The 27082-nt window shown below is 36.6% G+C and overlaps 2 protein-coding genes across 2 annotated transcripts; one reads left to right on the top strand and one right to left on the bottom strand.

Moving 5' to 3' along the window:
- Positions 1-842: 842 nt before the first annotated feature.
- Positions 843-1301, top strand: LOC111409879 (protein transport protein Sec61 subunit beta-like). Its single transcript, XM_023039970.1, has one exon. The coding sequence runs from the start codon at positions 845-847 to the stop codon at positions 1091-1093; it is 249 nt and encodes an 82-aa protein (XP_022895738.1). The 5' UTR covers positions 843-844; the 3' UTR covers positions 1094-1301.
- Positions 1302-2079: 778 nt separating this feature from the next.
- Positions 2080-27076, bottom strand: LOC111409878 (CCR4-NOT transcription complex subunit 1-like). Its single transcript, XM_023039969.1, has 51 exons — positions 26839-27076; positions 23640-23934; positions 23256-23484; positions 22826-23165; positions 22546-22659; positions 22312-22440; positions 21938-22129; positions 21658-21852; positions 20898-21035; positions 20544-20663; positions 20200-20453; positions 19627-19730; positions 17904-17998; positions 17583-17819; positions 15875-16087; positions 15547-15619; positions 15347-15414; positions 13040-13185; positions 12713-12821; positions 12475-12621; positions 12279-12326; positions 12071-12199; positions 11734-11973; positions 11521-11649; positions 11346-11431; positions 11149-11254; positions 10936-11031; positions 10654-10803; positions 9966-10148; positions 9643-9878; positions 9424-9550; positions 9218-9343; positions 9007-9051; positions 8714-8791; positions 8523-8639; positions 7989-8115; positions 7812-7912; positions 7599-7733; positions 7412-7495; positions 6169-6315; positions 5951-6079; positions 5726-5770; positions 5496-5642; positions 5362-5423; positions 4330-4483; positions 4034-4225; positions 3845-3949; positions 3498-3632; positions 2976-3206; positions 2544-2645; positions 2080-2456 (listed from the first exon to the last, which is right to left on the bottom strand). The coding sequence occupies exons 1-51, from the start codon at positions 26935-26937 to the stop codon at positions 2307-2309; spliced, it is 7239 nt and encodes a 2412-aa protein (XP_022895737.1). The 5' UTR covers positions 26938-27076; the 3' UTR covers positions 2080-2306.
- Between the last annotated feature and the right edge of the window lie 6 nt (positions 27077-27082).

The raw sequence follows: 27082 nt of genomic DNA, 5'->3' as shown, positions 1-27082 counted from the left end.
TTATTAAATTATAAACTTTTAGTTTCATTTTATTTGTTTCTGGTCTTTTCAGTTTTTATATAAAAACCAGCTCTGTATTGACACATTCATTCCCACATAATGGAGTGAGCAGAGACAGGGCGTGGATACCTCTATCGGTGGCAACTTGACATCTTGAAAAGAAAATTAATTGGCTATTAATCTTGTGCAACATAATGAAGAAACATAAATTCATCAAAAGACCACAAGTATAGTGATTGCTATTCTGGCTTCACAGTGTATAATAGAGGGGGATGTTTTGTCCTGTTTTTGAGCTGATTTGTTAGAAATCTGTTGTATGTGTGTATATACTTTTTTCCCCAATTTGTATGTGTTTGAACCCCATTTTTGTTAAAATGAGTTTTGTAATAGTTATTTTTTTGGAGAATGTGTGGTTAAAAAGTGAAAATATTTGGGTTTGCATGCAAAAATATTTTATGGGGAAATGTGTGGTTGAAAATGAATTTGTGGGAAAATGAGTTTTTTGATAATGGAGATCAAACATGGGCTTAAGGTCTCAAGTAGCTGAAGACCAATCTTGGAGATTTGAACAAGGCATTGACAATCTTGATTCCTTGCATATATCTTCTATGTTTACTACTTAACCTAAGTAACCAATCTTGGAGATTTGAACAAAGGCACTGACAATCTTGATTCCTTGCATTTATCTCCTATGTTTACTTCTTAACCTAAGTATGCTGTTGTATTCTATCCATCGGTGAGGTTGCAATCACTTATGGAAACATGCCTATGTGCGCACAAACACTTGTATCTGCAACATATTATTTTAAAAATCCGGTTCTAAAGATTGAAATGGTTGGCAGAAATGGCTTTAGGTGGAGGTCCCCAGAGAGGAACTGCTGCTGCAGCAGCTGCTAGCATGCGTCGGAGGAGAACCACTAGTGGTGGAGCTGCTGGTGGGGCAAGTGGGACCATGCTCCAGTTCTACACCGATGATGCTCCTGGACTTAAGATTTCTCCCAATGTTGTGCTCGTTATGAGCATTGGTTTCATAGCTTTTGTTGCTATTCTACATGTCATGGGTAAGCTCTACTTTGTTCGTAGAGAGGCTTAAGATTGAGATTTCGATGTTGGTGACAAATAGAACATATATTATTTCCTTAGCATGCTTTTGATGGGAATATTTTTTTGATAGATTTTGGAACGCTTGTTGTTAACAGATACCTAGGTTTGGAATAATGTGATGGGAAATTATTCAATCATATGTATCTCTGACAATGTTTAATGTCCAAACCTTTTGAATTGTATTTTGATTTAGCGTATGCTCTGATTTTCTTTATCCAAATTTTCATGACAATCATATGATAAGAGTGGAGTTGTTCATTTATCGCGTACCAGACTTGAGAACCTCTTTGCCGATTATAAGCCCCATTTAGTCCTCGAGTTCATTTCAATAAACTTTTTCATTCACATATTTCATCAATTTTTATCAAAATTTACTAAAAAATTGTTTTTAGCAAAACTAAACAGGGGCTAAGAGTTATCTCCATTTCTCATCTTGCCATGTTTAGCGTCCAGTTACCACAATTTTTAAAAATTCAAATCTACTTTCAGAGGAAAAAGTTGCCTTTAACACGTTCGGATAATTTTTTGAAAGTTCGTCTTGGAACAATGCACATTTATCATATTTAAACAGCAAGATAGTTTTAGGAATTAAATTTGTTTCAATTACCAAATTTGCAGGTTTCAAGTGTGCAAATTACTTTTTAAGTGAATGTTTCGCTACTGTCCTAAGCCCTTTTACCGGATTCCCTAATTATCATCCTCTTAATTGTAGTAATTAGTCTCTACAACAGTTGATACCGTAGATATTAATTCCAGTTGAGCATTGAACCAGCCAAGTCGTCGGTTACCAAGTTAGTGGTCGAACTGATGGGTCGATGCTTATGCATTATATATTTTCTAAAAAATTAAACGAACTCACTTCATCATTTAAATATTTCTTCATTATTTGAAAAATAAAAAAATAGAAGTTTTTTTAACTGGTTCTCCGTGATCATGGTTATCGATATTGTTGGAATTTCAAGACAAAAACAGGTATAATGTAATTTGCACTTAAAATGAGAGTCTTTCATTTAGTTTTCACCAAAAAAATACATAAAACAAAACAAAACAAAAAACACCACAGATTATATTTATCGACCAGCCACATGATGGTGCAAAAGTTAAATCTGATAATAATTAAGTACACACAGAGATGCTCATCTGCAGTAACAACATTCGACTATAAACATGTAACAAAAGCAAAATGTACGAACCATCTTAGTTTAGTGCATATTATCTGGTATTCCACCAGATCCTACACCATCATCCACAGGTTTTGGGCCACCGCAGGATCTTGACACTGATTCGAAGAGTTTCTCAATCTCCGGTGCACACCTTGTGAAAGATCGGCTCCAAAAGTTATACCTGGGATTCTGTTTCATGAACCGAAATGTGTGAAAAATAAAGCAATTTGCAGTTTCAAAGACTTCCATCTCGAGAAATAGATTAGCATAAATTACCTTAATAAGCTCGATAAAAGTAATTAAAAGACCCCAGGGATGAGGCCTATTAACGATAAGTCGCTCCAACAGTACTCTAGTGATTTGCTCCTGGATCATTTCCTGCTCAAATTGGAAAACAGTTAAATCCACACTCCACATTTTTTGCCCGTTTGGTGAGGATTTAGTATTTGCCACTATTAATGAAGAAAAATAAGCTAAAATTTTGTTCGCGTATAAGTCTAAATATCCTTAACAGTCAGAGAAGATAATTGTGGGAAATGACTGAGGAGGATTCAGGGTTATCAATCAGAAATCAAATTCATATTGTTTTCTTTGATAAATTTTCTCAAATCACTCGAATGCGATATTTATTTTAAAATAAAAATAAAAATAAGTGAAGGGTAACATTCGTATACAACCTAGTGAACTGAAATGAAAGACTGTACACACCTGGTTTGATTCAGCAAACAGGTAGAGAAGGATGAAAGAGAAGTAATGTGTGTGGTTGTTTGGATAACGTAATTGGTTAGCAACCGCATTTAGGAATAAATAACAACCCTCGGTGTCCAAATCCGCTATCAAAGTCTGGAAAATTTCCAAAGCAGCACTGACCAAGAACATGGTCATACTAGTCATGGATTGTGAATGAGGGGGTGCTCTAGCCTGGAGCTGCTGAATAGCCTACAGAAAATTTATGAAAGACATTCAGAAACTAAAATATGTTGTGAAGCAGATAAAAGAAGAGTAGAAATAAATTAAAGGGAAAGGAAAAAATTGCCCTCCTTGATTATATTAGCCTGTGTTTGGCTCATGTTTATAAACTGCTTGTAAACTCTCAAGTCACTTTTTATCCAACACATTCCGAGGTACCCACAAGTACTACACGCTCATCTATCTAGTTATAATTTAAATCAACTAAAAACACTTCACAGACATGCTCAGTTGTCCAGAAGTGGTAAATATTGGGCATACCTGCATCCCAACATAAAGTACAAGGGAGTTGATTAGAGGGACATTGTAATGGGTCCCAGCACGTGCTGCATCGGTTGGAGACAGTAGCAGCTTCTGCTTCAATTCAGTAAGAAATGAGGACCCTTGTTGCCTAGTCTGTAGCATAAATTGACACGAGAAATACTTGTATTACAAGAGCATGAAATGACAAAGTAAAGAACTTCGCTACTTCAAGAACCACACCCACCCCCGCCCTCAACACACACAAGCAAACATGTGTGCACTTGCAAGCACACGCGGGTGGGTATACTCCCTTATTTTACCCATTTCCTCCAAAAAAATTTGTTTCATTTTCCATTCAAGTTTACCTTTAGATACTCATCAACATCATTCTTCATCTGCTTTGCTCTAAGAGCTGCATCAACGTCTGCAAGAATACGTGGCGATTGACTTATCTCTGTCAGCAGATCAATCTAAAAATAGAAACACAAGACAATGTGTCAGTATTATTTTTTATGGCTAAGCATATTGATAGGAATTTAAGATTAGGTAGACACCTTTAAGTTGGGAGTAGAAGGATCTGGTAGCCTCATATTACGAGGAAATGCACTGAGGATTATATTTCGCATCTGTATGCAGCTTGGGGGGATCACATCACAGAAGCTGAAATGATAATCACATAGAAACTCTGGAAAATCATGGAGTAGCACCAACAACACCCTGAGTGTGCCTTTGTAAAGAAAATGGACCTAAATACCGCCAAAATTTAATTGAAAAAATTGAATGCATCATCATCTGCATGGAATAATAATGATTAAATAAACGATAAGCTTATTCATATAAAGAGGCACACCGGTTCACCCAGTTCAGCATTCCTCAGAAATGGCTCCATGAACTGAAACAGATCTACTAACAATCGCTGAAAGTAAGGCCACCCCTTCTGCGCGTTTGTTGTGAGTAATTTTGGCATAAAGCTTCTATGACTAACCAACTCTAGCCATGCAAAGCTGAAAACAATTCACATCGTCGGTAACCAAATGAATTAATGAACAGGCAAATTCCAAAGTGAGCAACATAACAACAATAATAATCACGGTGAACTACAACTTTTTTTATAAGTCATGGTGAACCACGACTTCTATATGCTTCTAAGAAAGAAGGTAAGTTGGTGAAACTACTAAAAATTATTATGAAAAAATAGCTGCTGACTATTGCACGGTAAAACAAACAAGCTCAGGTGCTATAGTAAAGTAAAGAACAACAACAATAATTATGTGAAGTACACACTTTTACATCCCTCCTAACAAAGAAGGCAATAGCGAACCTACCAGGAACAATCATCAAAATTAGCCTACTGAATATTGGCATCGTAAATGAACAAGGTTAGGTGCTCTATTTTAGTTGTCTGAACATAATTTTCATCACAAGTCAAAACTGTACAGAAACAATTTTAATATGTTCTAATACACAAGCCTAAGCCTTATTCTCAGAAGACTAGGCCCTTGTGGTAGCTAAGCAAATCCTAGTAGTCACTCCGACCCACCACTACATTGATTTGAAGGTCCACTCAGATTCTTTTGCAACCAATCAGGCTATAATTCGACATAACTCTGCCTTTTTAACCTGTTCTTGTGGAATCATGTCACTCTAATGCATAAGCAATTTTTATCATTTTCTTTAATCATGGAAGAGTAGATCCCATATCATTATAGCATACAATGAAGAAAAACATACATTTTGAACTTGTGAACAACTGAACATGCACTTAATAAAAAAAGGTCCAGAAAACTGAAGGAACCTGCTATAAACGGAAACACATAGAAGTTTACACAGAGAAAATGATAACAGTTTAGCTTGAAATCCTAGTGATGGACAAGAAACTGACCTGAATCCTGGAACTTTGAGAGGTTGAAGAGCATGGAAGGTATTTGCTATAACAGTCAAAACCTAAAAGAACAAGTTAGAATAGAAGTTAATTCATGATCAGAAGAATAAACTGAATGCTGACATGCAGCTTACCAGAAAATTTGCTCCATCAACAACAGGGTCCAAGGAACACAGATCCAGCAGCCAGTTAACAAACAACCTAAAATAGGGTCTTGGATTAAAGGATGTCCTCTTCTCTTCAGCATCTTTCTGAATAAATTTCACGGCCACTGCAAGAACCTGTAAAAATCCATTCATGGAATGTATTGAAATGCACAGAGCAGCAACATAAATTCTCAAATCATTCAGGTGGGGGATAATACCTTAGGCAGAAGAGAGAGTTTGCTAGATCCTTGATCAGGAGAAAACTGGAAAATTTGCAGAAAGAGAAGTCGAGATAAAGAGAATTGTGACGTCAGACAATATAAAAAGAACAGAAGGAAAAGTTGGGACAATGAGAATTGAGTTGGAGAAAAGTTACCAATATTAACTTCAGGCACTTAAGAAAAGGAAAACCAAAATTATTATTCCAAAATTATGATTTCTACCTTCAGTATTGAGAAGACTAATTTGGCAAAGATGTCAATAGCAAGGAAAGATAGAGGTTGTCCCTGATGCAACTGAGAAGGACCAGAATTTATCACCTCCGAGGATAAGCAATGTGACACTGACAGTTCCTGAAATAGAAGCACGGTGAATTGAAGTCTAGAAAAGCCATACATATTAGCCATACTAATACTAAATGATAAAATGGGAGGAGCTTCACCATGAGCCGACGGAAAAAGCGATCTGACATATCATCCCCTTTGAGCAGGCCTCTCTGGAATAACTGTATGATGTAACGAGCACATGCGGCATCATTTGTTCCCGGAAGTTCACATATTTGGTACCATTCCGCAAACAATACAGAAACCTACATGAATGGCAGATTCAAAGGAAACATTTGAAACTACTATTAAGAATGCCCAAGTCTCCGGCCAATTTGAAGCCTGAGATGCCTATCCCAGTGTACAGCAAAAGAGAAACAAGAATAAATAAGATAATGGAGTACAAGGGCAATACCGAAGGATAGGCAGGCAAAGACATTTGATTCGAAATCGTGACTCAAGAAAACATTATCTCAATCTTGACCGTATAAAACATACAATCTATCATGCACTCCTTTTGATCAACTACTATATTCATAGAATTAACAAATTCAATCCTTTGCAACCACATCAGGCCAATTTACTTTTAATCTACATATTAGTATTGCTATAATCTAATCTACGTCACTCTTGTGAATATGCTTCTTAAAGTCAATTAAAACATGCTGTATATCCTTGCCTTAAATTTTGAAACTAATGTAGAAAAACAAAACTCATCCCCCCTCCCAACCCCACCTCACCTCCCTGCTTGATATTAATAGATACTTCTTGAGACGCATAAACTGCGTACTTACCAAACAACCTCACTAAAACAAACTTCTAAAAAATCATTTTAGCTAGGGAATCAGGACCATTTTCTTCATTCCCATCCCTCCTCTCCATCAGGCAAGTCCACCACAAGACATCACCATCACCCATGGAATCTTTAAACCATTATGCTTCCCACTACCAAAATCCTAAAAGCACAGCAATCACAGCCTCTACACTAACTGAATTTCCAGATTCATTGTGCTCACAAATACAATAGAACAATTAACACCACCACCAGGCATCACCACTGCTGCCAGAAACACAATATGAGAGAACCACCGATAATCCTATCTTTTTATTCAGTTCAGCAAGGACCAAGAAAACACCCGACCCAGTATAACCATAACCATGATAATGGTAACACAAGATGCAAAACCATCAGATTGATTACACCGTCTAAATAAATATCCGCCATGGCCTTGGCTGGAAACTAATCACACCATGTTTCTATAAACATATAAACATACAAAATTGTAAAAAATAATCAATATCATACAACTACAAATCTCCTTATGAATGGATTCATATAATGTATAAAACTAAGAAGGTGACCTGCTCCTGAAAACCAGTAGGATCTGGATCCACCAACTCCATTGAAGTGTGGTCGTCCCTGTTCACTCCAGAAAGCCCAATAGCCTGTTCCAACACAATAAACTGAAAATTTTAAGCCTTCGGAACTTTGTTTATACCTAACTGTGAAACACAAAAAAATGTACTAAAAAAGAGACCCTTTAAATACCTTTTTGTCTTTAGATGATCTGATATTTTCCTCTGTTCCAATGACACCGGATATAGCAGCAGAATTACCAGAGGGATTCTTAGCAATCTCAACCAACTGTTGTAATGATTCAGGAGATCCAGGCCTTGAGGCAATCTGAAAACATGAAAACAATTAAATCCATGTGAAACAAACAAATGAATGTGCAAGAAACAAAATTGAGCAAGATCATGCCTTAGCCAGAGCATCAACAAGATTGTGTAGTTCTGATATGACTTTAGAATCATTGACAACCAATGTTTCAATAAGAGAAATCACAAATTCCATGGCAGCCTCTGCACGTTGTATACAGAATGAGTTGTATTAGTTTCTTTATTACATCACTATTGAATCAGTATCTATGATACATACTATTCCTTCCTGCATCAAGAAGCTTTGCCATGTGGACATTATACTCAGCAAGGTTTAATAATTCACTGTGAATAAGACCAATAGTAATATCTTTATTGAACTTCCGGTCCTCATCAGAGTATATCACCTGTCAAACAAAAATAAAACTAATGAAATAACTTTCTTTCATTAAGTATTCCAAAACAGCATGATACCCAAATAAGCAGAAAACAAAGAACAAGACAGATAACAAACATGAATTAGACTTTCCTGCATCAACTTCTGATTGAAGCATTTGGGTTGGCAATATATCAATAAAAAATCAGGTTAACTCTTTTCATAACCAAAAAACTTTCCGTAACAGATTGCCAAAGAAATAAGTAGCAACACATGTTAATGTCTTTGTTTTCATCTCAGTTTCAGAATTATGAAGAAAAGAAAAAATTAACCTCTGAACGTTTTAGCTTAAGAGTCATTTTCTCATTTCTATTGTACGTAAAAGGCTAAAATAAGGAATTTAACACACTCAGAAGCAGCAAAGTCGCTGGGACATACCCAACTCGTTAGCTCCTTGACAACAAGCTTACTAACATCACGAATGGCAGCCAGGATTGCAAGGTAAGCACTGACATGAGCATTGTTAGAAGCATTTTCATACAAGCCTTTGAAAGCCTGCAGCAGGATAAAAATCCAAATTCAGATAGTGATTTTGGAAAGAACAATCCAATAAGATGCTGTAAAATCACCTTTTGAGCCACAGCCAAGGCAGCCTCATCTCGGCTTATGCATCTGAGGATGACTGCCGGAAATTCAGCTATAACCCCCTGCAAGATAATAGATTTGATAATATGATAATCTCCAGCATAAATGCAAAAATGATGTGATTTTAATATTGTGCAACAGATATGTCGAGGAAAAATCACAATCAACGTACTGAAATAAAACAATTATTACCTGGATTGTAAGTTTGTAACATTGTGCAACAGATATGTCAAGAGGCAAAATCACAATTGACATACTGAAATAAAACAATTATTACCTGGATTTCTGCTTCCATAGCATCACCGGTCAAAAGATTTTCAAGCTGCAATTAATTTTGGAGATAAACTTTATCAGACAGTCCAAGCAGAACAGATAAATAGTTTGTCTTTACACTAGTTGGAAAGCAGTTTTCACTTTTTCAACATGACAAAGCCATCAGTCCTACATCACAAGATATGTATTAAAAGAAGAAAAAATAGTTACACAACCTTCTCTGAAATAGTCTGATACTTATCCAATGCATCGCCTGTGGTCAACAATGGCTCTAAGACATTACTTCCAGCGCGATCAGAAGCCAAAGTAGGATTTGGAGTCTGGGGTCCACTTCCAGATTCCTGCAGCAAATGGAATATCTTATTAACTATAATAAGTAGACATCCACAGCCTAAAATTTTTCATTCAGAATTTTACTTACTTTAGCAGAGATGGGGGGATCAATGTGCAGTTCAGTAGTTGAGACTGAAGCATATGAAGCAACAGTATCATTTTCAAGACTTTGAGGGCTAAGGCCATCAGCGGTTGCAATATGAGTTGTAGAAAAACTGAAATATTAACCAAAGACGGCGGAGGAATAAGTTACTTCTTTGGTTAGAAATATCATGAAGGTATGTAAGAGAACAGTAAAAATCTAAACCTAGGAAGTTGAGTCGAACTATTATCCATCTCCTCAGAGCCAATCTCTAAATTCTGGGGTATAGCACTAATTCCAGTGCCAACAAGGCCAGATGAATACACGCCCGGGTTTATTTGGACAGATGCCGAAGCAAATTGCCGGGACATGCCACTACTGCCAGATGAAATGGAAGGACCAACAGGCACAGCATTTGTGCTATGGGTTGACCGATTCTGCCATGGCAACCGAACAAAATCCTGGAAAAAAGGGGAAAATACAGTGCGATATAAAGGAAACTAACATGGACGTAAAATGACGTCTCCAGAAGGCACACTTTCATTTACCTCATATACTCGCTGCTGAGATTGTGATAGGCGACCTGGCTTAGGACGAAGATCCTCTGGTAGCACACCCATGTGACCTTGCGCATACAGGTTAGCATCAAAAAATGTAGGCCCAACACTCTCTCTATGCTTCCTCCTTATAGAAAGCTGCTGGGCTATCTCTCCATCAATTGTTTGAATCGCCTGAAAACAGAATTACAATGCCACAGAAAAGGTAAGAAGGAACAAATTAGCCACAATATCTCAGAAGACTCACCACAATTTCATCTTCATTTCAAGAAATTCTGGGACAATAATGGAGTCTTTTTGTTAAAATAAAATAGCAAAAATGACAACAATTTATCCTCTCTCAGCTTCAGATGTAGAAAATAAAAATCTTTTATAGCAAGACAAAATCATGGTTGAAGGTGAAATAAAAATCAAGTTTCAAATGGACAAAAGCATATGCTATAAAGTGGCAACTATATGCTTGTTTGTGTCATATTAAATTTGATCGCATTTTTTACACTTTATTTCATTTTGGCTAGTAATCAGTGTTCCTCTTTTCATGATGCCTTAGTTTCCTTTTGGCGAGTAAATTAGCGTTCCTCTTCACTATGCCACTTGTCACAAGATCAGCTTCAGATGAAGCACAGAATTCATGGTTGCAGTCATCTACCACATACCAAAGGATTGCTAGAGATCTAACCTTCTCTGTTGCAGCTTGTTCAATCAGTGCACAGCCAAGGTCAAGATTGTCATTGGTCACAATTTGAACAGCTTCAAGGAGTTCACTTGATAGACTAGAACCCTGAAGTGTACTCCTGAGCTGGCTTGATATTGAGCTACGCAACGGTTCCTAACAGCAAGCAAAAATCCACATGGAAGACTAAGTAATGAAGAATGATGAATACTAGGATCATTTCAGCATATCATGAATAAGTCTGATCACAGAGAGTAGCAGTACAACAAATAACAAATCTATCTCTACCTTGCATGTCACATGAGCTAGACTCCCAGCCAACCTTGCAACCATTAAGTGTGCTGCATTACGTATAAGAGTCTCATCTGGCTCCATGGCATAGTCCTATCATTGAATGTTCCAAAAAGAAGAAAATTAATATTGGTGAAATTTTTTTATAGTGGTATACATTTGGCGACAATAATAGTGCTCGTGATGTGAAACAAATTGTAATAAGGAAACCTTCAAAACAAGTTCCTTTGTTGTCTGAGTTGCTATAGAAACACTACGCTGCACAATACTCGACACTATTTCTTTGATAGCTCTATCCATTGCAATTGGAAGTACACTGCGGCAAACAGAAAGCAAAATGCATGAAATAATGGATTATTAGTTGGTGTATAAAGTAAAATACAACATTTCCAATAACTGATTCAGACCTCTGGAAATGCAAGTGTAAACCTAAAGCATGAAGCTTCGGATTGACAATGACTTGCTGCTCAATATTAGATGCTGGAACAGGAAGCTGCAAACATGGAAAACCTCGTTGCGACTAGTCAATGATTACCACAAACTACACCAAGGAAACACCAACAAATATAACCATAACCATACCTGATTAACTGATAACTGTGTTTGACCTTGGAGAAGATTTTGAGCAGAGGGAAGCTGATCGGATAAACCTAAAGCCAGCTTCTCTTCATCTGGCAATGTGCCAGATGATAGGTGGAGAGGAGCAGCATACTGAATCCACAACAAAGTCAACTTCAATTACCTAAAAAAGATTATGATGGACTAGATAAAAAGTACCACTGAAGCACCACAAACCTGAGATAATACACGTGAATGGCCAGTAGGATGAAGAGGACTGGCAACATCGAGGGGTAACTCAACTTGATTTTGAGTAGATATTGTTCCAGATTTGACCTCATTAACCATCTGTGGCTGGGAAGCTCCAATATCTTTGTTGGAAAAATCAGGATTCCCTTCAACCTCGCGAACTCTGTCCTTGAGAAGTGAAGTTGGGGTTACATCCTTTAAATCTACGCCAAGGTTCTTAAACAAGACCTGAAATGCAGAGCAATTTCACAAATGAACAAGAAATCGTATATTTAGGCAGTCATCCCATAAGCAAAATAAAAATAGATGATATACATATACATACCTCAATGTCAAACTTGAGGTTCATTTTTAAATTAGGCATTGCATAAATCTCAGTGAGTAATCCAAGAATACCCATGGTCCAAGGGTTAGGAGGTTGATATGCAAGACTGTTTGAACATGAATCCAGAACCTGAAGCAAGTATACAGCATAAAAACAAATATGCAGTAGTCCTATGACAAGCTTCACATCAACCACAGAACAAACATACCTTGGAGGTAAAAGGAATAACAGCGATCATTAATCCTTTTTCATAAGCCTGCAAAAAATACCAAATATCATGTACCATGAATCATCCACTTCACAACATAACAGGTTGTATACAACATTATAACAACATCCCAGAGAAGAGGATCCCCACAGACACTGCATTGACTGGATAGGTACATAGAAGAAAAAAGGAAAACCTCTATAATCAGAGATTTGGGATCTATCTCCCGTGCTCTTAGAACTTGATTTTTGCCAATTGTTATCCTCCCAAGCCAGCTTCCTAAATTTTTCAGCAATGAACGTTCTTCTGAACTTGATTTTATAAGCTCTGATCCTAAGAGAACCTGAAAGAATGCATGATCACCAAATGTGAACACCAATACCAATTATAGCTCTGCCATTGGAGAGAATAAAATAGTTTATGGGCCCACAAACCTTGCAGTTCTCGTAAGTGGCTTGAACAATCTCTTTGTTCAAAGGCTTCATATTTACTTTATCAAGGAACTTCAAGTACAAGTCGTGAAAATTTGGCTCAATGCTTGCTCTGTCAATAAGGGAATAAAGAATAAAAAAATGACAATAGTTGTTCTCTATTCAGTGTGTTATTTTTATTGTTCTTTACTTTTCCATCCATGGCATTTTTTTTGTTAGGGTCAGGAGAAAAAAATCAGGCGACAAATTGTTTGTGAAAGGAAATCTAGAGCAATTTTCTGTATTTTTGCTAGCAGTAATTCCTCCGAAATTTTAATGGAAAATTCTCACCTTTTCATCACCATATACTGGGCAAACCAGGGATAGTATTGCTCTTTCAAGATGTCAGTTAATTCTTTTGCTTTAGCTTCAAAATTTGTGGCAGATAAGTTATTAATAATAAATGATATCTTATCCTGAATTTCTGATGCAGGAGCCTGTTCAAATGACATAAAACACTGTCAAATATTCATCCACAGCAGGAGGACAAACTATGCTGCACAAATCAGGGGTAGAAATCATGTAGAGTAAGAGGAACATCTACCAAAGTTGATTATTGAGAATAGTAGACTCAAAACATTAATTTGAAAAGCAAACAAGCAGAAATGGCATATAATAAGCACCACGTACCCAAATCAGGGGTAGAAATCATGTAGAGTAAGATGAACATCTATCAAAGTTGATTATTGAGAATAGTAGACTCAAAACATTAATTTGAAAAGCAAACAAGCAGAAATGGCATATAATAAGCATCACGTACCAATAGAACATTAGGTTGCATTTGCTATGGTAAAAAAGTAAAAATTTCAGACCAATAAAGACCATGCATCTCTTGAACTCTAGTGAAATTCCATAGATTCATTATTAACATGCCATATTGCAGTCCCAATGCTTGTCCACAAGCGATACTTTAAAATTCGGTAGATTTCAATGAATGAAATGCCTAGTTTTCAACTCTTCCTTCAAAAGAAATGCCACATACATAGCAGATCTCGCAACATGTCATTATCAAGTGGCACACGGACATTTCTGTTATATATACTGCACTAAGTTGAAGGACCTATAAAAAAGACAGCACAAACATGTGGATGGTCCAAAACCACCTACCTCAATCCAAACCCGAAAAATAAAACTGTAGAAATAATTTTGAACCAATAAATGACGGTATCCTAATGAATGAAATACTAGAAGTTGAATTTAGAGACAAGTGATTGAAAAGAAACAACTGCCCTATCTGATCATGTCATTTTCATGCAATGTTACCACAGACAAGTCCAGGGAGTATATCAAACTCGAGACAACCTACCTCATTATTGTCAAACCACCTCACATAAAAGTATAAACTATTAGAGAAGGGGCAAAATTATTTACTTAAATTATGCCTTCAACACGCCCCTTGTGTAAACCGGATTCATTTTTGCATCAAAGGGCTAAAACGTGCAGAATTTTCATAAATAAGTAGCTCTGAGGCTGACTACAAAACCCTTGCATGCTCTGCTACTGTCTTGGACTACCTCATCTCAAAGCGTAAGCTATTAAAGAGAGGACAAACACATTCATTCAAATTATTTCTTCTAACATTTATACTCTTGTGATGAGTTCTTTTTCTATTTGCTAATTATTATCAGAAATATGTGGTGCATGTGGAGCAATATATTAGAAGGAATCCACAAGATAATAAACAAATTTCCCACCCAAAAACAACAAAGCAGTTAAAAAATTATATAGGAATGCTATTTAAATTTGAACAGAGATTTATTCAAGCCAAAAGAAAAGAGGAAGCTAAATCCTCAAATGTCTTGGTTCCTTGTACCAAAAGCAGGTCAGAAACCAGAGACAACCTCACACATGGCAGAGGTCAGTGCATCGTAAGCTATGTTCTAGAGCATAAAGCATGCATATATGACAAAAAGCAGGAATTTGTATATGGTTTAGAAGAAACCAAAAGGCACAATATAACTGTTACTATGCTTCCATTGTTAAAAACATGTACCACAGATACGTTATCAACTAGTCACATGTTCAGTTTGACTAGTGTCAAAACAGTCTCAAAACAAAAGGAGATAAGTGTTGATCATTCTGCTTCGAAATGACAATAGTGGCACCATCTTTATACTACTTTCTTTTTTAATATTCATTATGCAAATAAGCGGGCAACAATTGTGGATATATTAAAGGAAGGATGACTTAGATGGTTGAATCGTGTGTTGCTGAGACCTAAGGAAGCAAGAGTTTATAAGACCAATGGGATCTGAGTAAAATAAGTTTGAGAGAAGAGAGAGGTAACATGGCGCAATGAGGATGGGAAAGATTTGTTTGTATTGGATCTCACACTAGATTAGGCGATGAATTATAGAGCATGTGCAGCAATGGATCATAAACACTGGCAGAAAAGATTCATCCAGCCAAACCCAAATTTATTGGAATAATGGCTAGTTTTCTGGTATTATAATATATTGGAATCCTTCAACTAGAAGTGGCATAATGGTATGACAAAAAATCCAACTGTGTTCTGTCTACAAGTAGCTATAAGCAAGCTATAATGAGCCCAAATAACATGCCATTGGCAACAACTGAGGTCAGAGACTGAGAAAGTACCTCTATGGGTGTTTCTCTTCTCTCTGCAGCAGCAACAAGCGTCTCAATATTTAGAGCAGAGCCAAATCCTGTCACAGAAATGTTTCAATTTTGAGAGTAAGTCATCTAAGCCGAAGGGAAATGATACTAGAGAAAGTACACATTCATATACACAAAGTGCAAAAAATAGACATATATGCTAGGAAGTGAGAAAAAAATACTTGCTGAGGTAGCTCGGGATGAACGACCAACACCAGAAGACTGCGCTGACGAAGCATTCGCCAGATTCTGTGACTGCATTGTAGCATTAAAGAGGTCAGTTGAAAAACTAGGACAGGTGTGCATTGAAAGACATCAAACCCATACTAGAACATCTAGATAGATAACTTCCTATATCCACTTATCTTTTATGAGTATATTAAAGCACTAGGTCATGATCAAGGTTTCAGTAGATCAGTTTTGTTGGAAAATCCAGGTTTTGACAATAAATCCAGTTTACTAATTTATCAAATCCGTAGAACTATACTTAGAAGATTTTTTAGCACTAGCCTTCTGAGTGATAGACACATCACTTGCAGGAAGAGTAGCAGAATGCCCTGCAGTGGTTGAAACTGGCTTCTTATAATTAGGCAATGTTATAGGGACCTTTCTCTCATCTAAAGAATTTAGCTGTCTTTGTGATAGTAGTATTGGAGAAGAGACTTGTAATCCCGTCTGTGAGCTACCACCAGGTCCACTTAGTGAAAAAGATGAGCCCAGCATCTGAAAATGAGAAGGGAGTCTAACTTTAAGCCACACAAAAATCATATTAGAACTGAATCCAATAAACTTGACAGTGTTAAACAAAATATATTTCATTAGAGACAATGGAGTCCACGCTTGTAACATTTTGTAGACATGCATATGGAAGGAATCAATTTTCTCCTCTGAAATTGGCAAATACTTGGTGTTTCTGTTTAGTTTAACCAACTCTACTATCAGGAAAATATAAAACAAACCATATCACAGCTTTCTTCAGGAAACATTGACATCACATATGACGGGTCAGAAATATGATCGCAGAATGCGTAAAGGAATTCCTAAAGATGCCAAGCAAGAAAGAATCTGGTATACTAATCAAACTATAAGAAATGAATTCCTTGAATCTTAGCCATTAGATCTTCGCCATTTAAAATACAAATCCAAATATTACATCACAATGCAGTCGAGAAAAAATATCTGTTTGTGCTATATATTAACAAGCTATGATATAAAACTCTTCACTATAAGCGGCATCACCTGGGCTCTCACATCTGTAGACTGTCTTATGCTGTCTGTCTGATGCCAGAACTAAGTTTTATAGCTAGGTTACTAAAAATGGAAACTGCGCGAACGAGAAAAGGAATATGGTCTACCTGCTGTTTGCTCAAGCATATATATGGTAGTACTAGTGCAAATATTATGAGTGCCTTCGAAACTTAGACAGATGCTTTTCCTTAGTATTTCAATGAACTGAAGAGAACAAATGTTCAACAACAAGATGACAACAAATGACCATAGAGTTAACCCCAAGCAGAACCCAACTAAACGAACAAAAACCAGCAAATTCAAAAATGAATCATAAAATTCTCGAAGGAAATAGGGACATTGATCTCACAAGATCAAATGTTTGGCTCAATCAATATCTACAGAATAGTAAAACTAATAAAAAAATATAGAGCAGCAAAAATAAAAAATAAAAACAACTGCAACCATAGTATAAAGAAGTCTGAAACATAATAGTCTCAGTTGTCTGAGAGGAAGTAATGACCGTGCAAGAAAAGCCAAAAGGCAAATGTTATTCCAGTAAAGATAGTTATGGTGATAATATGGCAGTCCTGACACATGCATAGAGCAATTTCAGCAGACCCTTAAGAATCAATTATTAGAAAAAACAAAAGTTAAAACAAAGCACTTTATTATCCCATTTAAAACAAAACTGTAAAATGCTCAACCACAATATATTCTCAGAGGGGAAATGGAATTGACTGGTATTTAAGGTGCAAGACACAGAGTCTGAAGTCTAACAAAATGTTCAATTTCCCAGTAGTAAATAAAATCTAGACTGGTGAAAGTCAACCTCTGGTGAAAAAGGAATCATCTTGCAGTAGATTGACTGAGCAAGGCTAAATCAAGATAGAATCTCACTCGTTGTTTGCAGAAAAGTTATATTAATTCTGTAAGAAAACAAAGAAATAATGCAACACTTCGCCAGACTTCAATAAACATAAACATATACCTCCACGTTTGTCCCAGAAGCTTGGATTCCATGATGCTGATCAGCAGTGGCACTGGGCCCAACATCTTGTTCTCCATGTGCGGATGAAATCCTGGCAAGCGTCCGCTCAATGAATGCAACAAGTTCTGCGTGAGTACCACGCAAATGAGATATTTGTAAGATATGGTTGCAATATTGTGGCCACTCTACCAGGCGGTCAACAAATTGTTCCAGAGCCTTGGTGCCAAAGACAAACATCTGTATGTAGTAAAACCATTGGACAAAGTTAAAAAGAAACAACAATATGAAAAGTAAAAACATCACAAGGGAAAAAGGACAAACTTTTGAATCCGCAGGTTTTCGCAATCCATCCAGAACAGCTCGCAAAGCAATACCAAGTGTTAGATGAGTTACAAGTTGATGCTTAATGAGCGACCCTAGAAATAGAAGTAATAATCACGACATCAGTAAATTAAAATATTTTTATTTCAAAATCAAAATCTTCCATTTACAGATCCAACTACCTGAATAGAGATATTTAATAAACAATACATATCAAAGCCCATAACAAGCTAAAAGAGCAAACTGGCTGAATTTACAGGCAGCAAAGCAACATGTGGAGCCAAATTAATTCCATTATATCGAATCATGAACATTAAAATTGCATACCAAATAAAGATATTTCAACCAAATTGGGTATCTCACAAAATCACTAATTTTCACCTGGACTAATAACAAATTGATACTCAAATAACATCCTAAGTTGGTATGACAGCCTGGCAGAAAACCAAAATCAACTACGGCAATCACCTTCTCCCTGGACATGTTAGATTTAATTTGTCTAAAAAACTTAGGTAATTAATAAACAAAAATATGGACAGCCGTGTGAAATAAGTTTAAGAGGGAATGAGAATTGAGGAAGCTGTCATGCTGCCCAGTGCCTACACCTCTTGAGTCCAACTAATGTCCTCAAGTCATGTTAATAAGCAGTTAGAGCAATTATGATCGTGCTTATAGAGTAAATGCCAATTGAACCATGATAGGTTTTGCTTTATTCATGCAAATACAAAGCATTTTTATTACACCCAAGAAAATCTTTATAATAGTACAAATCAGTACTAAAAACCAAGTTCAATGGATCCAGAATTCCGTGCCTTCCAAGTATAAATGTCACAGGTTTTCTTGGGGGCACTTACCAAGTTAAGAGCCATCTAGCTGTTAACTATTAGCCCACTAAAATTATCAAAAGCACCATAACAGAAGATGAATCCTGATACAATGAGCAGCACAATTTCCCAGAGGCACTAAATGCCTGGTGAACAATATGATGACTAATTTAAGGGAATACTTCCTGAATACTTTTCAGATCATTGCCCCCCACCCCACCCCAAAAATAAATAAATAAATAAACCTTCTATTTAACAGAAGCCTGATAATCTTCAGGAAAGCAGTTATAGGGAAGTTGATAAAAATCATAAAACTGAAATCTCAAAACTACACACTGAATCACCAAGTGTTGAATAAAATTAGTATCAAATTTGCAACATGAAAACCTAATGCTAGTTAGGCAACAAATTCTAATAGATAAATTGTAAAAATTAATCAAAATATTAATTCATCGCAGGGAACAAAATATGTCCTCCTAAAAGTGCCATTGACCAATGTCAAAAATGAACCCAGATCTGTTTTTGATTTGGGTTCCAGTTACCCAGGCTTCTTCAACCATTAAAAGATCATCCAAAAGAAATGAACAGAAGTAACTCATCCAAGGCAAAAATAAACAGTTGAAGAACATCAAACCATGATTGGGATCCCTAGGAGTTAGTTTTAAGCACGGTAATGGGGCCAAATCCAACAAGGAAAAATATGGATTTGCATATGATGCTAAACCAGTAAAACTGGAATGAGGATTAGATGTGAATTACATTCATATAGTGCAGCTTATTAAATGTTTTACTGAATGGTACCCGCAAAAAGAATACTAAAACGTTTGGGAAAAAAAAATAATAACTTTTCAATAAATGAAATTGGGTCAAATGTTACATAATGGAAAATACGAGCTCACCAAAAAGAAATGCAGCAATTTTGAGCTGCCTTTCAGGGTACTTAGAGAAGAATTTGTACTCCTCAAATAGATTACCGATCATGCACTCAAAAATCAATTGTTGCCTGTCAAATGTGCAAACTGCTTTAATATCGACAGTAAATAACCTGAAACCTTAACAGCATGCAAAAGACACAAATACATGCTACTCAAAGTGCATTTCATCATTTTAAGTTTATAGCTACTGATATTTAAGGGTTTCTTCATCATGTACTAAAAAATCTAAAACCAGTCAAATCCCTTTGTTTCGGTCTCAAAGTTCTATCCATGATGACTAGATTCCATGCTAAGTAGAATGAATAGCATGCGGGATGAATTTAATCAGATATTGAAAGACAGGCATGATTTGAGATGGAAAACCATGGAATAAAATAAAATCCATAGAACAGATACTTGATTTAATGCAATAGGCATATTTCTCAATGGACATATCATACGATACGGGCTCATTGATCCCCAAGCAGGAATATGTTACAGCAAGGAGTAGCTTGTATAAGTTATACACACTAAAGAAAAATTGAGGAAGAAAATTACCTCTTCTCTGAAGATTCTTTGAAGCGAGCAAGCATTTGAATCATCGCTTCAATTGTCAGCTGACCAGAAAACAATTGATGGAAGTATGAGTTTGCTTCTATCTCAATATCGTCGGCATCACCATCAGAAGTTGCTGAGTCAGCGACCCCGCCATTTTTAAGTTTTTCAGTAGCATGCAGATAACTTGCATGCAATTTTTCCAATTCCTCAGACAAGTGACTAGAGGAAATAATGCCAGAATGAGACTTAAGGACCTGCAGACAAAAGATTCCAAAGGTTTAAGCCCAATCATTTAAAGACAACAATCATCCAATTTAAGAAAATATGCAAGTGTCAGGAAAAACCTTTATGAGGGTGGAACAAGCTTCCAAATAAATATTCATAAGAGAACCAGGGGAATGAAAACGGTTAATAGAAACTTCCTGAGATCCGACCACTACCTCCTTTAGGAACTTGAGGCACTCCTGAAAGCATTAAGACTAGTTACTACGAGTTTTGTCATATCTTCAGCATTTCATCAATTAAGAGCACGGCTAAGTGAACAATTAGTACAAGGCAACCACCATTGGACACATAAAAAAGCTAAGGCACACTTAACTAAAATTTAAATATAATTTATGGCTGTGATTTTCTTTTCCTTATTCCAGGGGTGAGGAAAATGTGGAGCAAGAAGGGATGAAGATAGAGTATCAGTTTACCTCATAAAAAGCATCTCTATATGTACTTAAATTAGTGCCCAACCACTTCTCGAGATCTATGAGTTCTTTACTAGAAGCAAGGGCAGCCAGTCGAACAGCAAAATAAGAAGGTATCATATCCAATACTGGAGTTAGCATCTGAATCAACAACAGAAACATCATGAATTATTTACCAAAAAGGATGGTGCAAGCAAAAAACTGAATACTTTTTCTTTTTAGTGTTTTAGGGAGTGGAGGAAGGGGGGCATAACGTATTCAAGGTCATAGACCTTCAGTGTATATCTTAGAACAAATACAAACATAATATAAAATATCTACTACCACCTTTCTAGAAACAAGAAAGACAGTGAATATACTGCTGCATGTAAAAGCTTAATACAGCAGCATAATGCATATAAATGTAATGCAGGAGGTACTAAAAAAAGGCCTTCCAGGCAGGTACATTGCAATCAGTACAAGAATAACTGTTATCAAAATTTAACACACTGACGATCAAATGTAGAACTGTGCTCAATTTGACAAATAACAATTAAGCATATCAAAATATCCCAACCTCAGAAGAACCATAAAAAGACTTCATCCATCTACTAGAAGTTCAGTTCAGAGTGCTTAGATTTGTGCAGAGATCAATCATGTGGCACATACTGTGCCTTTCAGTAAATGCTGAAACTAATTCCTTAAAAGAACTGCATGAGATTCTGTATTTGATTTGTAACAGAATATTTTATGATATATTTAAGCTTGCTATGAAGTTAAAAACCTTCAATTCCTGGCAGGCATTCAATACTCTAGTTAAATTGTCAGGATCAGAGTTCATAGCATCAGTAAATCCTCGCAACAACATGTGAGGGTTGACATGCCACAGGTGAAGTATTAAACTGTTTCCCAAAGCATGTCCAAGTAGCAGGTGGAAAACAGCAGAAGACACTTCGTGTTGGAGGAGATTATATGCAGTCTGCAATTCAAGTAACAAAGGTATTCATTGAGCAACTACATGGAAAAGCAAAATAGTTAACACAATTGGTCTCCAAAATCAGTACATTCACATGGGCCATCCCAAGAAGCAAGAATTCCGGACAATTATCAAGAGGGTCTTTCAGTATAGCTCGCACAGAACTTGCATGACCCCTTTCAGCTAGCTGACACAACACCTCCAGCAGGTCACGACATAACCAGGCATGATTTGTATGTCTAGACTGGAACTTGTGACTGATCGCAGCATCAGCAATGGCCTGCGCAAGTAATAATCATAACAGTTGACTCCCAGAACGTCTTACCCATGGAACTGCTTTAATACACACACACACACACACACTCTCTCTCTCTCTCTCTCTCTCTCTCTCTCTCTCTCTCTCTCTCTAGTATAGGGTGATATGAAGACAATAACAATAACTTGATTCTAATAAAATCTTACCAGTTGCCTTTCGGAATGAGCAAATGTAAATACTTCAGGAGGCACTGCAACAGCGTATTTCAGAAAAGAGAGTTGACCCTCAACATTCTTCCAAACAGAGCCACAAACAGCATGGAGAGGAAAGGGATCCTGAAAAGCAGGTACCATGATCCAGACTCAATAAGGAACTTTAAAACCGCTTTCGTATCAACATGCCTAACAGGAATGAAAAAGAAGTCAACCTTTGAGGCATACCTGACATGCATGTCTATAGAAGGACATAAAAAACGAAAATGATGCTTCATTAGGAATATAAAAGCCCTCGTGGTCCAGGCTCTCCATGACATTTATCCAGTTGGTTCCAGGAGCCTGTAGTTAAAGTATTGAAACAAAAGAAAGAACAGAAATTCAGGGTATCTGTTGACAATCAAATTTGAGTACCTCGAAATAAAGCTAATCAATGATACAGAGGGATTGACACAATGATGTGAAATACAATGCAAATTAAGCTTGAAGATATATCTAGGGAACTCACGAGTTGCTTGATCGAATCAACCAGGATATCTACGTTCCAAGAGTTCAGAAATGGCAGATCAGAAACATTATTGCTACCAAGAGCTGAGCGGAATGTTGTGAATGCAGTTTGACTGTCATCAAGACCCTCATAGGTCTGGGCAATTGTACCAAGTATCCTTGCAATTTTGACTTCAGTGAGTGGCAAGAAAAGAGAGAACATTTCTTTGCACTGTGATAAATCCACGGTGCAGCCATAACCTAATTCCTTCATCATATCAGCCACGCTGATTTCCTTTTCCATTTCTGCTAAAATAGCATCAAAATCATCTGCACTGCCTTCATTGACCAAATCTAAGTGCCTGAAGTTAAAACAAGCAAAAAATAGAAAACAAGTGAATCAAAATCAATTTCAAGAAATTTTTGAATTAGCGCCTGTCACAAAGAGGTACCTGAAGAAGTTGGCTTCCCGTAGTTCACTGGAAAGAAATGGAGCTAAAATGAATTGGGTCTCCTCACTCAATTGGAATAGAGATAACATTTGTACAAATGAATCTACATGCTTGGAAAGGCTTTCAGATCGATTAAGAAACACTAGAATGTGCTGAATTAAATCAGTGGAATCCCAGGCCACTGGATTGGCACACAACTCCGCAATCTGACCCATGCAAAAGTTCTTTCCTGCAAATCAGCAAATGCAAAACATGAGATGAACAGCATAAAGAGCACAGATTCTAATAAAAGGCACAAAAGTATTAGAGATTCATCATCTTATTTCAATTCTGCTGTCCAATTTTTGACACATCCTACATCATGGTCAGAAAGAAAGAACTTACCGCACATTCTGATATCAAGGTTTTCCGAATCTGATAAAGCAAGACCAACTCCAATTTTCTCGCACGCTGACAAGTGTAATGCATCAGATAGATTCTGCAGAAATTCTTCATTTACTGCTGCAGTCCTCAGTGACCCACAGAAAACAGTACTGAAATTCGGTTTATCCAACACGTGCTTAAAAATTGAAGCATATACTGGATGCAGCTGCATATTCTTCAAGTTCCCATAAATATTCAGGTGATCCAAACAAGTTTGGAGCACCAATATGCTTCCCTCCATTCCATATGCAGCATACTGTTACATGAAACATGACGCCACAAACCGAGCAAACATCAATAACGAAATTACCATAATGAACTGAAATGGTTGAAAAAAGGGCACAATATTGTTATCACAATACATCTCTTCCCCACCTTATAAGCTACTTTTTTTCCAGCCATAATCACCAAGAAGACCAAACTTGGAACCTTAGAAAACTGCAACACACTTATGTGGACAGCCTTCATCTACTGATCTAAAGTTTTAGCCATGCGCATAAAGCTATTCTCGAGCACCCAGAATGGGAAGGCATCATCTACATGTTGAGCTCTTTTCAATCATCAAAGAAATGTGTGCATATATTCACAGCCCTCAGTGACATAACTCCACCTTAAAAGCTCCTCTATTTCTTAAACGGATTCAATGCAATTATTGGCCCATTCTTAAGAGGGTTTAGAGAATGCCTGTACTTAGCCCCAGGACAGACATACATAACTAGATCCATGAATTCAGTAACATGCACAATTAGCACAAGCGCAAACCAAGAGACCCATTTCTAGTTCAGGACTAAGCACATCCTTATACAACAGTATAAGGCACCACCTTGGGCACAACACGTGCACATAAAATAGTTAAAAACTATTAATATATGGGCAATCAGTGAAGTTCTATAAAATGTTGAATGTTTCTGTATGTCCTATAAAATTCATTGCCTATTCAAACTCCTTGCAGCGGACGGAATTTTCGAGTGCTCGGATCGTCATCATCTTTCTCTATATCAAAATGCCCACAAAAGGCACCACATAAGAGAGAACTAAAAGAGTCCTGTTCAAGTAGTTCAAAACCATGAATTGGATAAGTAAACACAACTTGCACTCTTTAAGGTAAGGAACAAAATATCTGTCTTGATCTAGTGGCTCACTACAAAGGGTGAACAGAGAACCTAGTTTGGAATGGGACTCGTGAGGTTGGGCCTAGTTGGGTTTAAGTTTCAAAAGAACTGGCACATGTTGCAAAAGTCATAATCGACCTATTACAGGTTATGATTCAGGAACCAACTGGTCAGATACAAGGTCAAACCAACTGAACCTCCATATTTATTTTTCACATTCGTTTGGGAGCAAAATTAGTAATATTCCACTAGAATTATGAAGTTGCTTCAGATTTGCTTCTTTTGTATTTTCAGTTGTGCTTGACATTCTACAAATAGATATAATCCTATTTTTAAACCATTAAATTTGAAGTTTGAATTTTATTTTTTTTTTTAAAATCCCTTAATTTTTTACACCAAATTAGAGTATGCCCCCTAAACTAGCCCTATCTTGACAGCTAGCATCTAGTTCAGGTTCCACGGGCACTATTTCCAAAATCTGGAACCAAGGAGAAATTGGTAGGATGCATGGTATGTCGGACTATGTCCAGTAACCTACCCTCCCAATATATGCCCACTGCAAACTGTATGAAAAGGCAGTTTGTGCGTACGCATAAGAAATCTACTAGACAGCATCTGAAAGAGAAATAATTAAACCAACACAAACAAAGCACGGCAATCCTCATTATTCCATCACCCACACAGAACTCCTAACAACTTAGCATAAATCTCCCGAGTTCGACCAAAAAATGATAAACCAATGCAAATTTTAATTGGTAAAAACTAGATCTCGTCAAACTTAGAATTCGAATGAGCTCTCACTCAAACCTACTTTGGTCCAATCAAATCATAGGCTTAAATTTTAAAAACAAAAAAAGGTTAAGTAATCTGTTATTCACCCAAAAAAACAAATAACATGTGGTGCACAAGATTCAATGGCCTGATCTGATAAGAAAAAATAAGCACCTCTTTTGAGCTAGAAGATTAACATGATTCTGCCCAAAAAGCAGATCCACTATAAGTTGCAGTTTATCTAAACTTAGACCATATTTGGATATGGAAACTTAAGAGGACTTGTAATAGCTAAATGTGGCAGCATGAACTCAACGGATGAGTCCACATAGAAAGCAGTTTAAGGATTTTCCTAAAAATTCACTAGATTTGTATTAAACATGGTTGACTTTCCTAAAATACCCAGTTTTAAATATAAATAAGCTAATAACTGCCACTTTGACAGTTCAAATGACACTCCCTTAAAATTTTCAATTCCACTTGTCGGCACTCCAATTCACGCCTACAGATAATAACAGCATAACATCCAAAACCAAGAGAAGAATAAATGCAGAAACAATGATGTCATCAACAGATACTTTCAGGAAAATGAGCAATATGGCTTCTCCTCCCAATACAAAGGAAACAGGAAACACAAGTTCCGACGTATAGGGCTCTCGTTGTCATTAGCTGTCCTCCTTCCAATTTTCCAACACGACGGATAGCTTATCTATTATATTAAATTCTAAAGACGGTAATTTCTATATTTATTTTATTCGCATACCTTAGATCCAGATCCATAATTTGGGCAGTTAACAATTATTTTCTTTCCTCTAAAAACTATTCAAATCTCCCAAATACAATCAAGGTCCAGTCTTTCTAGCATTTTTAAAAAAAAAAGGTTTTCATCCAATATCAAGTATATCCTCCCAAAAATATTTTCTCTTCTCTCTGAAAACTACTCAAATAGCAGAAATACAATTAAATTCCAGTCTTTCTAGCATTTTTAAAAGAGTTTCCATCAGATATCAAGTATATCCTCCCAATAAACACTGATAAAATTACAGTTAGACAGATATAAGTTAAAAAACGAGAAATCAGGCAAAATCTAGGTAACAGCAGACAAAATCTTCAGAAACAAAATATGAGGGTGGTTTTCCAGTCATCTCTCAATTGAAAAAAAATAAAATAAAAATCAACCCGTTCAAAAATCAAATTACCCATACAAACACGCTAGAAAAAACATATAAATAGATACGCAAAGAGAGATGTCGGCCCGTGCATATCCATTTGCTTACCTGACAGAGCTCTAAAAAAACTGAATCTGTGTTGGAGTCGTTCAAGCTCTGAAGTAGAAATCGAATCTGACTGGAAACAGCAGATGAGAATGGAATCATTGTAAAAGATCTTTTTTTAAAGGGTTTCGGTGAATTGAAATTATCAAACTAGGGTTTTCGCAACTGATGAACGATGAATTATCAATCTTTCAGATAAAAAGATCACAGTGCAAAGAGTCGAGAGCGTAGGGATTTGACGCGGAGT

Source organism: Olea europaea, chromosome 15 (genome assembly GCF_002742605.1).
Source record: "Olea europaea var. sylvestris chromosome 15, O_europaea_v1, whole genome shotgun sequence".
In the NCBI taxonomy this organism is placed as follows: Eukaryota; Viridiplantae; Streptophyta; class Magnoliopsida; order Lamiales; family Oleaceae; genus Olea; species Olea europaea.
Note: the sequence above shows the minus strand (reverse complement) of the source record. Positions and strands in the feature narration are given on the sequence as shown.

Bases quoted from the DNA above. Each gene is read 5' to 3' on its own strand.
- LOC111409879 (XM_023039970.1), top strand. From the start codon at position 845: ATGGCTTTAGGTGGAGGTCCCCAGAGAGGAACTGCTGCTGCAGCAGCT.
- LOC111409878 (XM_023039969.1), bottom strand. From the start codon at position 26,937: ATGATTCCATTCTCATCTGCTGTTTCCAGTCAGATTCGATTTCTACTT. The intron at 12,622-12,712 runs GTTTGTGGGCCC...GCATTCTTTCAG, and splicing joins CCACTTACGAGAACTGCAAG to GTTCTCTTAGGATCAGAGCT. The intron at 7,496-7,598 runs GTATTTAAAGGG...GTGTTGGAACAG, and splicing joins GATCATCTAAAGACAAAAAG to GCTATTGGGCTTTCTGGAGT.